The following is a 14,025-nucleotide window of genomic DNA, read 5'->3' on the forward strand; positions in this document are numbered from 1 at the left end:
CCTGTGTTGTAGCTGTTATGTATTGTCCAGGTATGTTAAATGTATAAGTACAATGGTGCGCCACAGAGGGCGCTGTGGCAGGAGACCTGAAAGTACCTGCAAGACAGAGTATAAAAGGCTGCCCACCACACCTGAGAGGCACTCTGGAGTTACACAATAAAGGACTAAGGTCACAGCAGCTTTTACAGCACCAGACCGTGTGGAGTCAGTGATTTGAATGCTACATACATCACATTGGCGACAAGGACACGGACGAACTTCATGCAACCATGGCTACTCTGGGCTCGCTAAAGGATTTTACGGTGGGCAATGATTGAGAGGCCTTTACAGAAAAGCTTGAGTACTACTTCACAGCAAACGACCTGACAGCAGACACGAATGCAATGAGAGCGAAGTGTAAGGCGATATTGCTGTCCAGTTGTGGCGATGAGGTTTACTGTCTCGTCAGGGATTTGCTGGCACCTGCAAGCGCCAGGGACAAGTCATATGAGGAGCTGATCGCACTCATTTGTGACCAGTTGAAACCGAAGGAGAGCATCCTCACGGCCAGGCGCAAATTCTACCATCACTGTAGACCTGAGGGCCAGGATGTCACCAAATATGCTGCGGACCTCAGGAGACCCGCGGCGCCGTGTGATTTTGGCGCACACCTTGACGAGGCGTTGTGGGACATTTTTGTTGTGGGGATTGGCCATGAGGGCCTCCTTCACAAGCTGCTAGCAACTGAACCTACAGTCACCCTGACAAAAGCCATCGCCATCAGCCAGGCATATATGACCTCGACTTGCAGCACCAAGCAAATGATCCACACAGTCTCGAACCCGGCAGGCACTGTCCACAGGATAGCGCCCACCACAGACAAAACTGCAGAATGTGGCTCTGCACGGGGCAGAGAGCACGGACCTCGGGATCCTGGAACTCAGAGTCCGCTGAGGGGGGCCAATCAAGCAGCACCATGCTGACGCTGCGGAGGAAGCCATGGGGCTCACCGGTGCAGGTTTGCAGAGTATACGTGCAATACCTGCAACATTAAAGGCCCCTTCAGCATATGTGTAAAAGAAATCTGACTCACCACGTGGTTGAGGAGATGGGGGAGGATCCACTGTTCAGCGAGGAGCAGGCAGAAGAAGGTGAGGTGTTAGGACTGTACACGTGTACCGACGATTTGTCAATGTGATAATGGAAGTAAAAATTAACGGAGTCCCAGTGAGCATGGCAGTGGATACGGGATCGGGTCCGTCGTTGATGAGTCAGAGAACTTTTGATAAACTGTGGGTCAACCCAGCTGCACGACCCAAGCTGGTCCCGGTCACGGCAAAGCTGCGTACCTACACCAGGGAACTGATACCTGTTCTCGGCAGAGCGGATATGCAGGTATCTCACGAGTGCGAGACGCACGGTTTACCTTTGTGGGTCATTGCAGGCGATGGGCCGACGCTTCTCGGCAGGAGGTGGATGGGGAAAGTCCGTGGGAGCTGGGAAGACTTCATCACTCCTCCACAGACTGCTGCTCCCCGGGTTCCCAAAGAGCAGCGCCAACCGAGCTGGAGCTACAGCCTAAATCCACACACAGGCGACAGCAGCCCAGAACTCCTGACCTCAAGCAACCCTGCAGCCTCAGCCTCCACAGACGAGCAGACCCTGGAAGAGCAGTTTTGCAGGTGCGGGCCGATTGCTGGGGGGCGAGCCAGCGGGGCGTTGCGGGCGATGAGCGGGTGGTCCATCAATAGCCAGCAGATCCGGGGGGCCCACGCAGAGGAAAAGTCGGGTGGCGGTAGCAACTGCGATGGTGGTGGCCATGGCGGCCGCAGGAGAGGCGGCTATGGCGGGCGCAGGAGGGGCGGCAAGTGCGGAGACGACGGTGGGAGCGGAGGCTGCGACATATTATATGTACTATACAAATGTACCGTCTATGAATACCTGCTTTCTGTTGGAGGTTATGCTCGAATACTTCATCACCCATGTAAGGACTGCAAATACCACATACTTGCACCGGATCGCAAGCATAATCTCCACATGGGGGAGAAGAGGGAAGTGGATGGTCATGGACTCACACTCACAAATCAACCAGGACGAACAAGGCCGAGGTCACCGGCAATGGCTTTTGGAACTGGGGGGGGAGTGAGATGTTATGTATTGTCCAGGTACATTAAATGTATAAGCACAATGGTGCGCCACAGAGGGCGCTGTGGAGGGAGACCTGAAAGTACCTGCAAGACAGAGTATAAAAGGCTGCCCACCACACCTGGGAGGCACTCTGGAGTTACACAATAAAGGACTAAGGTCACAGCAGTTACTACGACACCAGACCGTGTGGAGTCAGTGATTTGAGTACTACATACATCACAGTAGCTTCAAGGTTGGTACTTGTCCGTAGCCCTGTAAGTTCCTTATCCTCAAGTACCTTTTAAATTTGTCCTACTTCCTTTTAAATTTGTTTCTGGAATCAGTTTCCACCACCTTTTCAGGTCGAGCATTCCAGATCCTGAGAACTATCTGAGTGAAAATTTTTTTTTCATCTTCCCTCTGTTTATGTTGGAACAAAAAGAACTGAACGTCTCCACAATCAACATAAATTAAAATTCTCACAAGAATTCAGCAGGTTAAGACTTTCTAAATCCATATTCTCCTTAATTCTGATATGCATCCCTTTAAGGGTTGATGATGCCCCACACAACGTTACTGCTCTGCAATTAGGGCTAGTTGTTTTCAATTTAAAATGTCTAAACTGCCCTAGACTTTTTTCCAGGTATTCTTTTATGTCAGTTGTTATGTGAACATTGATGGAAAATTTAATATTTTCCTGCTGAGAACTTGTTGGGGAGGAAATTCAGTACAGCAGAAAGATCAGTCAAGACTTTCGTACAGTTAAGCCCAATTTTGCAAAGCTGTGCAGTGAGCAGAATCTGGCAGGGGAAAGCATGGGTTGTGAAAGCAGGCAAGTTTTCACCACTCTCTGTTTCATGGTGAAGAAACATGGCAGGTGTCAGGAGGCTGCATGGTGGGCAGCAGTAGCCTCATTGCAATATTTTAGTTTTATTAACTGTTTACAATATACATAGATGACCTGGAAGAGGGGACAGAGTGTAGTGTAACAAAATTTGCAGATGACACAAAGATTAGTGGGAAAGCGGGTTGTGTAGAGGACACAGAGAGGCTGCAAAGAGATTTGGATAGGTTAAGCGAATGGGCTAAGGTTTGGCAGATAGAATACAATGTCGGAAAATGTGAGGTCATCCACCTTGGAAAAAAAAACAGTAAAAGGGAATATTATTTGAATGGGGAGAAATTACAACATGCTGCGGTGCAGAGGGACCTGGGGATCCTTGTGCATGAATCCCAAAAAGTTAGTTTGCAGGCGCAGCAGGTAATCAGGAAGGCGAATGGAATGTTGGCCTTCATTGCGAGAGGGATGGAGTACAAAAGCAGGGAGGTCCTGCTGCAACTGTACAGGGTATTGGTGAGGCCGCCCCTGGAGTACTGCGTGCAGTTTTGGTCACCTTACTTAAGGAAGGATATACTAGCTTTGAAGGGGGTACAGAGACGATTCACTCGGCTGATTCCGGAGATGAGGGGGTTACCTTATGATGATAGATTGAGTAGACTGGGTCTTTACTTGTTGGAGTTCAGAAGGATGAGCAGGGATCTTATAGAAACATTTAAAATAATGAAAGGGACAGACAAGATAGAGGCAGAGAGGTTGTTTCCACTGGTCGGGGAGACTAGAACTAGGGGGCACATCCTCAAAATACGGGGGAGCCAATTTAAAACCGAATTGAGAAGGAATTTCTTCTCCCAGAGGGTTGTGAATCTGTGGAATTCTCTGCCCAGGAAGCAGTTGAGGCTAGCTCATTGAATGTATTCAAATCACAGATAGATAGATTTTTAACCAATAGGGGAATTAAGGGTTATGGGGAGCGGGCGGGTAAGTGGAGCTGAGTCCATGGCCAGATCAGTCATGATCTTGTTGAGTGGCGGAGCAGGCTCGAGTGGCTAGATGGCCTACTCCTGTTCCTAATTCTTATATTCTTATGTTCTTATGTATTAATTGCATTGCATGCCAAATTTCACAATCCGCAGGCAAGCTCCTCTGTCATGTTTTTTATGCTAGCTATTTCCTCAGTTTCATCGTCACTGGTTACGCTGTAGGTGGATCTTGCCTCCCTTACAATCCAGCCTGTACATTTCCTCCCTTTCCCATATCTAGGTAAATGATACGGAGACCCAGGGACTGTAACAATAATACCTTTACACTGTACACCAACTGAATTCTCCCTTTATTGGACGTGTACTGAATGAACACTCGACTGAGACAAGGCGTGGGCTTCAGAGCAATAACTGATTTATTGACATTAAATGCATAAATTAACAGTATCGAGTATATCACAGAGATAATATCTATTTCCCTACACTCTAGTAAAGATGTAACTTGCTTTCTCTCTAAACATGAGCTCCAAGATAGACTACTGTCTCTACCCTAATCCTTCAAAGTTAAATTCTGGCTTTTTCTGCTCGCTGCCGGAATCATAGACAACTGAGAAAAACTAAAAACTGTCCCACATAAAGTCTGTGAGATGGGAGCTCTGCCACTAAGTTTTAGGCAGAGAGCTCTCGCCAATCCAATTGGCTCCCTTTTTCAATCCCTTTCTTCAAGAGATCCTGACAAGGCTATCAATCAAATTTAATATCCTAAAATGAGAGCCTACCCTTTGATGTGTGGCTAGGAGGCTTCCGATTGTCTGCCTGGCTATGCTCCCCACTATGCTCATGGAATAAACCAGCATCCTGGACCAACAAGTGCCACAAAGAGTCATCAGTGATAATAGCACCTTCTCTCTGCATAAATAATTAACACTTCAAATTATTATTATGTGAGTCTAAACAAACTTGCACCTTGAGGAAAAATGATAATGGATAGCCAGACTGGATTCGGGCTACTGGCTTTACTGTTAAAAAAGATGATGTGTACAGCCTTGGGAGTTAACCTCTTACATGTTTCATCTAGCATTACAATACAGTAACTCCCACCTGCAACTGGAGCAAGGTATGAGGGAGGTGATGCGAGGGAAATTCATGGGTGAGGACAGAGAAAGATATAAAACCTGCTGCTGCTTAAAGGAGCACTGGCAGTACTAGAAGAGGATTGGAAAATAAACACTGCAAGAAAAGCGGGGAAACAAACAGCACCCTGGAATGTGCTTCACAGTAATATGCAGCACAGGAGGAATGGCTTGTTTGCCATCCTTTGTTGCACCATTCAGGAAGGGCTTTCAAATATGTAGTACCTGGAGTGAGTGGCACATCCAGGAGCATCTCAATTCATCCCAACCAAGAAGGAAGCCTCCGGATCTGCAGGTGCCTCCAACGACCATCATCATCATCATCATCATAGGCAGTCCTTGGAATCGAGAAAGACTTGCTTACACTCTTAAAATGAGTTCTTAGGTGGCTGAACATTCCAATACGAGAACCACAGTCCCAGGTGGGACAGATAGTCGTTGAGGGAAGGTGGGACTGGTTTGCCGCACGCTCCTTCCGCTGCCTGCGCTTGATTTCTGCATGCTCTCGGCGATGAGACTCGAGGTGCTCAGCGCCTTCCCAGATGCACTTCCTCCACTTAGGGCGGTCTTTGGCCAGAGACTCCCAGGTGTCGGTGGGGATGTTACACTTTATCAGAGAGGCTTTGAGGATGTCGTTGTAACATTTCCTCTGCCCACCTTTGTCTTGTTTGCCGTGAAGGAGTTCCGAGTAGAGCGCTTGCTTTGGGAGTCTCGTGTCTGGCATGCGGACAATGTGGCCTGCCCAGCGGAGCTGGTCGAGTGTGGTCAGTGCTTCAATGCTGGGGATGTTGGCCTGGTCGAGGACGCTAACGTTGGTGTGTCTGTCCTCCCAGGGGATTTGTAAAATCTTGCAGAGACATCGTTGGTGGTATTTCTCCAGCGACTTGAGGTGCCTACTGTACATCCTGACACTCACTTCATCCAATATATAGGCCCAGAACTGTGTGGTCTGGTTGCAGGAGGTGGCAGAGTTTTGTGACCACCTCCTTGATGAAGCTAAGACACTGCTCCTCGCTTAAGTGGAGGTAGAAGAAGTGCTGTAGGAAAACCCGAGGTGGCCAAGGCCTCCTGTTGAGAGCTCTCATGGCCCTCCTCCTCCTCCCTCTACGCGCATGATCCCTGCTTCCTTGCTGCCTTTGCCGAAGATCTTGGAGCGCAAGGGGGACTGCCAGTACAGCCCCCATGACTGTGAGCAAATATTGTGAGCAGAAACCTTAAAAAAAAATAATGAAAGCGTTCTGCACTTGCAGCAACACTCCCGGTTACCTTAGAACCTTGAAAGAAGTGAATACAGCTAGTGGAGTACCAGAAAGTAGCACACAGCCAGTCAAACTGCATAAACATGTCCGGTGCAAGTGATTGCTGATGAACCCTTTAAATATCGTTGCTGGTGCCCCCTTCCTGTTTTTGAACGCTTGCTGTGCCTGTTGTTGTTGAGGCATGCTGGTAAGTGAAGAGGCAAATGTTGCAGTTTGGGCGTCAGGTGAGCGCTGCACACTCACTGACGTCACAATCTCGTTCATTTCAATCCCTGCAACGATCGCCGATATCGGCATCGCTGCCGGCCATTGCAAAGTGGCGGCTGCCGCAGGGCCCACCGCCAGCTGGTGGAAGAGCAGCGGCCACCATTTCTTCGCCCGATTATGGCAGTAACGGGTGGCACTCAGGCTGCAGTTCTGGTTGCAGGAGGTGGCAGAGTTCTGTGACCACCTCCTTGGTGAAGCGTAGTCTCCTAATACACTGCTCCTCATGTAAGTTGATATAAAAGTGCTCTCAGAAGACCCTGGGTGGGTAGGGTCTCCTGTTGAGAGATCTCCTCCTCCTCCCTATGCGCGCATCTTCTCTTTGCTGCCTCCACTCCCTCTCCTGAAGATACTCAAGCACGAGAGGGACTGCAAGTGGAGCTCCCATGACGGTGAGCAACTGTTGTGAGCTGGAGTCTTTAAATAAGAATGAAGGCGTTCTCCAATTACACCAACACTCCCTGCTACCCGAGAACCTTGAAAGAAGTTAGTGAAGTTGCAGAAGGTTGCAGAGCCAGCCAGACTGCAGAAACATGTTAGATGCAAGTTGTTGCTGATCCTTCAAGTACCGCTGCTGGAGCCGGCTTCCTGCTTTTCAACGCTTGCTCAGTGGGTTGCACTTAAGGCATGCCAGTAAGTGGCGTGGCGAAGTCGTACTCTCACAAACCGGGTGTCAAGTGAGCGTTGCATACTGACTGATGCCATAATCTGCATAATCTAGTGAGAGTGGACACTGGCAGTGCTGCTTGGTGTCCGAAAATGGCGGACACCATGGGAGCTGGCAGCAGTGTTGCCTAAATCTGGCAGTAACGGTGGCGCTAAACACCCAAATTTTTGGGCCAATTAATTGCGTATAGGCACGTTATATAATGAACACTATATCACCATAAGTAACTAATTATATTCTAGTGCTTCATAATTTAAAAACCTACATTAAGGCCTAGAAATTCTAAGTATTTGCTCTGGCCATTCAGGCCCATTTTGCGGGAAACAAATGGCGCTGCCTCACTTCCACCTGGTGCCATTTTTGGCAGGTCGGCAGCGTTGCATTGCCTGCGCTTGCCAAAAGTATTGCATTGCCGAGTTGGAGCCCGCTTATCCATTTTGGAGATGGCCACTTCCCGTGCCGCCCTCTCCAAAACACACCCATGCATGCTGCCACTGATAGCGCTTCATCATCGTACACAGCAAGTCCCTGAGGACGCTTCGTGATAAGTGTAAGGCAGCCAGAAAGTAAAGATAGAATTATCGCCACATTATATTAATCGATAGCTAACTCTTGAGATTTGTAGGTAGTTTAATTTTTTTTTCAGTGGTTTGCTTATTTGAAACTATCTTGCCTGAGATTGTAATACTGAATGTGCCCTCCTGTATGGCTCAGAGACATGGACTATGTAGAGTAGACACCTCAAGTCGCTGGAGAAATACCACCAACGATGTCTCCGCAGGATCCTACAAATCCCCTGGGAGGACAGATGTACCAACATTAGTGTCCTCGTCCAGGCCAACATCCCCAGCATTGAAGCACTGACCACACTTGATCAGCTCTGCTGGGCAGGCCACACTGTCCGCATGCCAGACACGAGACTCCCAAATCAAGCGCTCTACATGGAACTCTTTCACGGAAAACGAGCCAAAGGTGGGCAGAGGAAACGTTACAAGGACACCTTCAAAGCCTCCCTGATAAAGTGCAACATCCCCACTGACACCTGAGAGTCCCTGGCCAAAGACCGCCCTAAGTGAAGGAAGTGCATCCGGGAGGGCGCTGAGCACCTCGAGTCTCGTCGCCGAGAGCATGCAAAAAACAGCGCAGGCAGCGGAAAGAGCATGCGGCAAACCAGTCCCACCCTTCCTTTCCCTCAACAACTATCTGTCCCACCTGTGACAGGGACTGTGGTTCTCGTATTGGACTGTTCAGCCACCTAAGAACTCATTTTAAAAGTGGAAGCCAAGTCTTCCTCGATTCTGAGGGACTGCCTATGATGAATACTGAATGTGTAACAAATGGGAAGATGCAGAGTATTACAAGTCACTACCTAATTATGAGTAAGCTTGAGGTTTGGATTAGGAATCATGAATGTTCAGTATTTTGACCTCTGAAATCTAAAGTGTGAATTCAAATTCCTTACGCTATCAGATACGAGCACTCCCTCCTCACCATGGAACAGTAAAAAGCCCTCAGTTGTCACACCCTCCTAAGCCAGTGACCAAAGTGACCTCAGTACATCAATGAAATGATGATAGTTTCAAACATCACAAAGCACTGGATTTACATAGAAACGTAGAAACATAGAACATTGGCCATTCAGCCCTTCGAGCCTGCACCACCATTCAATAAGATCATGGCTGATCATTCACCTCAGTACCCCTTTCCTGCTTTCTCTCCATACCCCTTGATCCCTTTAGCCATAAGGGCCATATCTAACTCCCTCTTGAATATATCCAATGAGCTGGCATCAACAATTCTCTGCGGCAGGGAATTCCCATGGCTAACCACTCTGAGTGAAGAAGTTTCTCCTCATCTCAGTCCTATATGGCTTACCCCTTATCCTTAGACTATGTCCCCTGGTTCTGGACTTCCCCATCATCGGGAACATTCTTCCTGCATCTAACCTGTCCAGCCCCATCAGAATTTTATATGTTTCTATGAGATCCCCTCTCATCCTTCTAAATGCCAGTGAATACAGGCCCAGTCGATCCAGTCTCTCCTCATATGTCAGTCCTGCTATCCCGGGAATCAGTCTGGTGAACCTTCGCTGCACTCCCTCAATAGCAAGAACGTCCTTCCTCAGATTTGGAGACCAAAACTGAATGCAATATTCCAGGTGAGTCCTCACCAAGACCCTGTCCAACTGCAGTAATACTCAAATCCCCTAGCTATGAAGGCCAACATACCATTTGCCTTCTTCACCGCCTGCTGTACCTGCATGCCAACTTTCAATGACTGTTCCTGTCCTATATTTTTCTTCCTGCTTCATGAAAATTTAACCAAGCATTTAAAATAAAGAGCTTGGCTTAGTCCCTATTCCTGTAGAATGAGATGTGTGGGTAAAGTGACAGGGGAAAAGTCCTTGAAAGCATTACATGGGCTATTTTGGCTCAATGTCAAACAAAATGAACCGTGTTCCCTTTCAACACCACTGAATGCTGCATGCCTTCTTCAGCGCAATGTGAGGTACAGATAATTAATTTGCCCTGTTGTACATCCACACCCTTCCCCCTTGTCCTCCGATCCCATAAAACCCGAAGTACGGTCAAAGCACAGACTTCCCCGGCACAGTCGACAGACTGCCCACAAATGCTCAACCCTTGCTCCATCTGTAGAAATTCTGCAAGCTGAAGCCTGAGCTGATTTAAAAGACGACTTTCCAGAGATGGGTTCCGGAGCTGTGCTTGTATCACTTTGATGCACTTTAAACAAGAGGGAGCTCTGCCCACAAAAGCTGAATGCAATGTCTTAACATTAATTGGTGCGCGGGTGGCAGGTAAATTGTTGCAACAAAAATGGCAACTGGTCTTTTCATGGGCTACAGGTTCACTTGTTTCTCCGTCGTTCAGCCTCCTGCTCAGCTGAGCGCAGGAAAGAGCGCGTTGCACCACAAATTCTCCGCATCGTTGATGTTAATGAGCAGGCAGTGCCAAAATACCGATACTGTCCGTGCTCTCTTGGTGGATGGCCATTAGCCTTGGCCGGTGCTGTTACCGACATGTTTCCGGCCTACTCGAATTTTTAGGCCTAAATCTCTTGGCTTTCTCTGCTCCCATTTAAATTATCGCAGGCACTTCCTTAAATGAAAAGGTTTCTATCCAGTTAATAGTTTCTTTGGGTTATTAAAGCAGTAAATAAACCACAGCAGCACTTCTTCACAGGAAACTGAATTTAAATAAAATTAGATATTTGATGAAATATATCAAAATTGTTACAGAGATTCTTCTCTTGCTTTTATATCAAAATCATAGAATCATAGACGTTTATGGCACAGAAGCCATTTCGGCCCATCGTGTCCGCGCCGGCCGACAAAGAGCCATCCAGCCTAATCCCACTTTCCAGCTCTTGGTCCGTAGCCCTGTAGGTTACGGCACTTCAGGTGCATATCCAGGTACTTTTTAACTGTGGTGAGGGTTTCTGCCTCTATCACCCTTTCAGGCCGTGAGTTCCAGACCCCCAGCACCTTCTGGGTGAAGAAATTTCTCCTCAAATCCCCTCTAAACTTCCTACCAATTACTTTAAATCTATTTCTCCTGGCTGTTGACCCCTCCGCTAAGGGAAACAGATCCTTCCTATCCACTCTATCCAGGCCCCTCATAATTTTATACACCTCAATGAGGTCTCCCCTCAAAATGATGATGTGTAGTTGGTGCTGTAAATGTTAGATGAATATTACAATATGGTTTTGTCATTTAATCACTCCTGCCTTCCACCCTTTCACAGACCTTTCCTCTTGTTCCCCACCACCCGCCCCACATTTCCGTGCCTCTGTACTTTCTTAAAAATTGTTATATCTGTAACTTTTTCCAGTTCTGATAGCCCATCGACCTGAAACATTAACTCTGTTTCTCTCTCCACAGATGCTAAGTGACCTGCTGAGTGTTTCCAGCATTTCTCTTTTTATTTAGATCTCCAGCATCTTCAGTATTTTGCTTTTGTGGTCCTCTATGATTATTGGTAGATGACCTAAGTAAAGTTGGAAACACTTCGCCGAGTTCCTTGGGGATTATTTTGTGAAGATCTTCCTCCAGTGTTCTCTACAAGTCATAAATGAATAATAGAATAATAGTTAGAGATGACATCATTAGATACATACAAGTCAAGTACAAAATAGAGCATCCCTATATACTTCTGGGGCAATGCTTATTAATTCCAGTTTCAAGAAATTGGAGGCGTGAATAAGTCTACGTCTAGCCGACTTCATACCTGAAAGATTCCCTGATTACTTGTGTGGATCTTCCACTTGTGCAGATGGACTGTGAAGGACTGAGGCTATCTGCTGTCGTGCTGGCTACCCTGGACAGATACTGAGTCATAAGGAACGTCCCGTGGCTTGACACCACTGTGTCAGCTGTACTGTGTCTTGACAGAGCACATGAGAATTAATTCCTCTTGTTTGTTAATGTAGTGGACTCCCATGGTTTTATCTATTAAAATGCACAGGGGGCTAAACTCAATCAGGCCCATTCGTGCTGCCCGCTGATCAACACCACTGAAGCTCTGAACTCAACACTGAACATGCTGCCGGTTGGCTCAGCGCTCAGCAGGGGGCCCAATTTTAAAGCTAGCCCACAGTGTGAAACGCGGACTGCACTTCTTAAAGGGGAAGTGCTTTCTGAAATAAGCCCCTTGTTTTATTGTTGGAAAGTAGCTATGGCTCAACAGGGCAGAGAAAAGACACCTAGGTAGTGCGGGGGTCAAAAGGAGGAGACGGGTCCGCTATCTGCAAGTGCCAGGAGGTCCACCAGACTGACTGTATGAAGGCAGTGGGAGCAGACTGTTGAAGCCGTCAGTGTCTCCAATCTTTCCCCCAGGACCGGGATCCAGTGCCGAAAGAAGTTTAATGACCTCACACGAGTGGTCATGGTCAGTGAATACATCTTCAAATGCCATATCCAACCAACTGCAACACTCACCTCACACACTGCTCAATGCACCACACCCCCATCACTCATCGACCATCATTTTCTATCAATCAGGACTCATAACTCACAATCATAGCTTCACCTGACCCTCACACTGCAGCAAGCCCCACATCCACGTCTCACACCTTACACACACTGCCAGCTATTCTACCATGGCAGGCACATCATCCAAACGCATTGCACTGTACACTCACTGACACACTTTACCCAAACACACTGCACCACACTCACTGACACACTTCACCCAAACACACTGCACTACACTCACTGACACACTTCACCCAAACACACTGCACCACACTCACTGACACACTTCACCCAAACAAACTGCACCACACTCACTGACACACATCACCCAAACACACTGCACCACACTCACTGACACACTTCACCCAAACACACTGCACCACACTCAACACTCACTGACACACTTCACCCAAACACACTGCACCACACTCACTGACACACATCACCCAAACACACTGCACCACACTTCACCCAAACACACTGCACTACACTCACTGACACACTTCACCCAAACATACTGCACCACACTCACTGACACACATCACCCAAACACACTGCATCACACTCACTGACACACTTCACCCAAACACACTGCATCACACTCACTGACACACTTCACCCAAACACACTGCATCACACTCACTGACACACTTCACACAAACACACTGCACCACACTCACTGACACACTTCACCCAAACACACTGCATCACACTCACTGACACACTTCACACAAACACACTGCACCACACTCACTGACACACTTCACCCAAACACACTGCATCACACTCACTGACACACTTCACCCAAACACACTGCACCACACTCACTGACACATTTCACCCAAACACACTGCATCACACTCACTGACACACTTCACCCAAACACACTGCACCACACTCACAGACACATTTCACCCAAACACACTGCACCACACTCACTGACACACTTCACCCAAACACACTGCACCACACTCACTGACACACTTCACCCAAACACACTGCACCACACTCACTGACACACTTCACCCAAACACACTGCACCACACTCACTGACACACATCACCCAAACACACTGCACCATACTCACTGACACACTTCACCCAAACACACTGCACCACACTCACTGACATATTTCACCCAAACACACTGCACCACACTCACTGACACACTTCACCCAAACACACTGCACCACACTCACTGACACACTTCACCCAAACACACTGCACCACACTCACTGACACACTTCACCCAAACACACTGCATCACACTCACTGACACACTTCACCCAAACACACTGCACCACACTCACTGACACACTTCACCCAAACACACTGCACCACACTCACTGACACACTTCACCCAAACACACTGCACCACACTCACTGACACACTTCACCCAAACACACTGCATCACACTCACTGACACACTTCACCCAAACACACTGCACCACACTCACTGACGCACTTCACCCAAACACACTGCACCACACTCACTGACACACTTCACCCAAACACACTGCACCACACTCACTGACACACATCACCCAAACACACTGCACCACACTCACTGACACACTTCACCCAAACACTCTGCACCACAGTCACTGACACACTTCACCCAAACACACTGCACCACACTCACTGACACACTTCACCCAAACACACTGCACCACACTCACTGACACACATCACCCAAACACACTGAACCACACTCACTGACACACATCACCCAAACACACTGCACCACACTCACTGACACACTTCACCCAAACACACTGCAC

The 14,025-nt window shown here is 48.0% G+C and overlaps 1 protein-coding gene across 1 annotated transcript in view; it reads right to left on the minus strand.

The window, feature by feature from the left end:
• Window positions 1-1,617: 1,617 nt before the first annotated feature.
• kif25 (kinesin family member 25) overlaps window positions 1,618-14,025 on the minus strand; it is a 227,842-nt gene continuing 215,434 nt past the window's right edge. The window contains exon 18 of the mRNA XM_070891009.1: window positions 1,618-1,874. Coding sequence (XP_070747110.1) covers window positions 1,618-1,874 — 257 coding nt within the window. The remainder of the gene's footprint in view (window positions 1,875-14,025) is intronic.

This window comes from Pristiophorus japonicus, chromosome 9, assembly GCF_044704955.1.
Source record: "Pristiophorus japonicus isolate sPriJap1 chromosome 9, sPriJap1.hap1, whole genome shotgun sequence".
NCBI classification, from domain to species: domain Eukaryota; kingdom Metazoa; phylum Chordata; class Chondrichthyes; family Pristiophoridae; genus Pristiophorus; species Pristiophorus japonicus.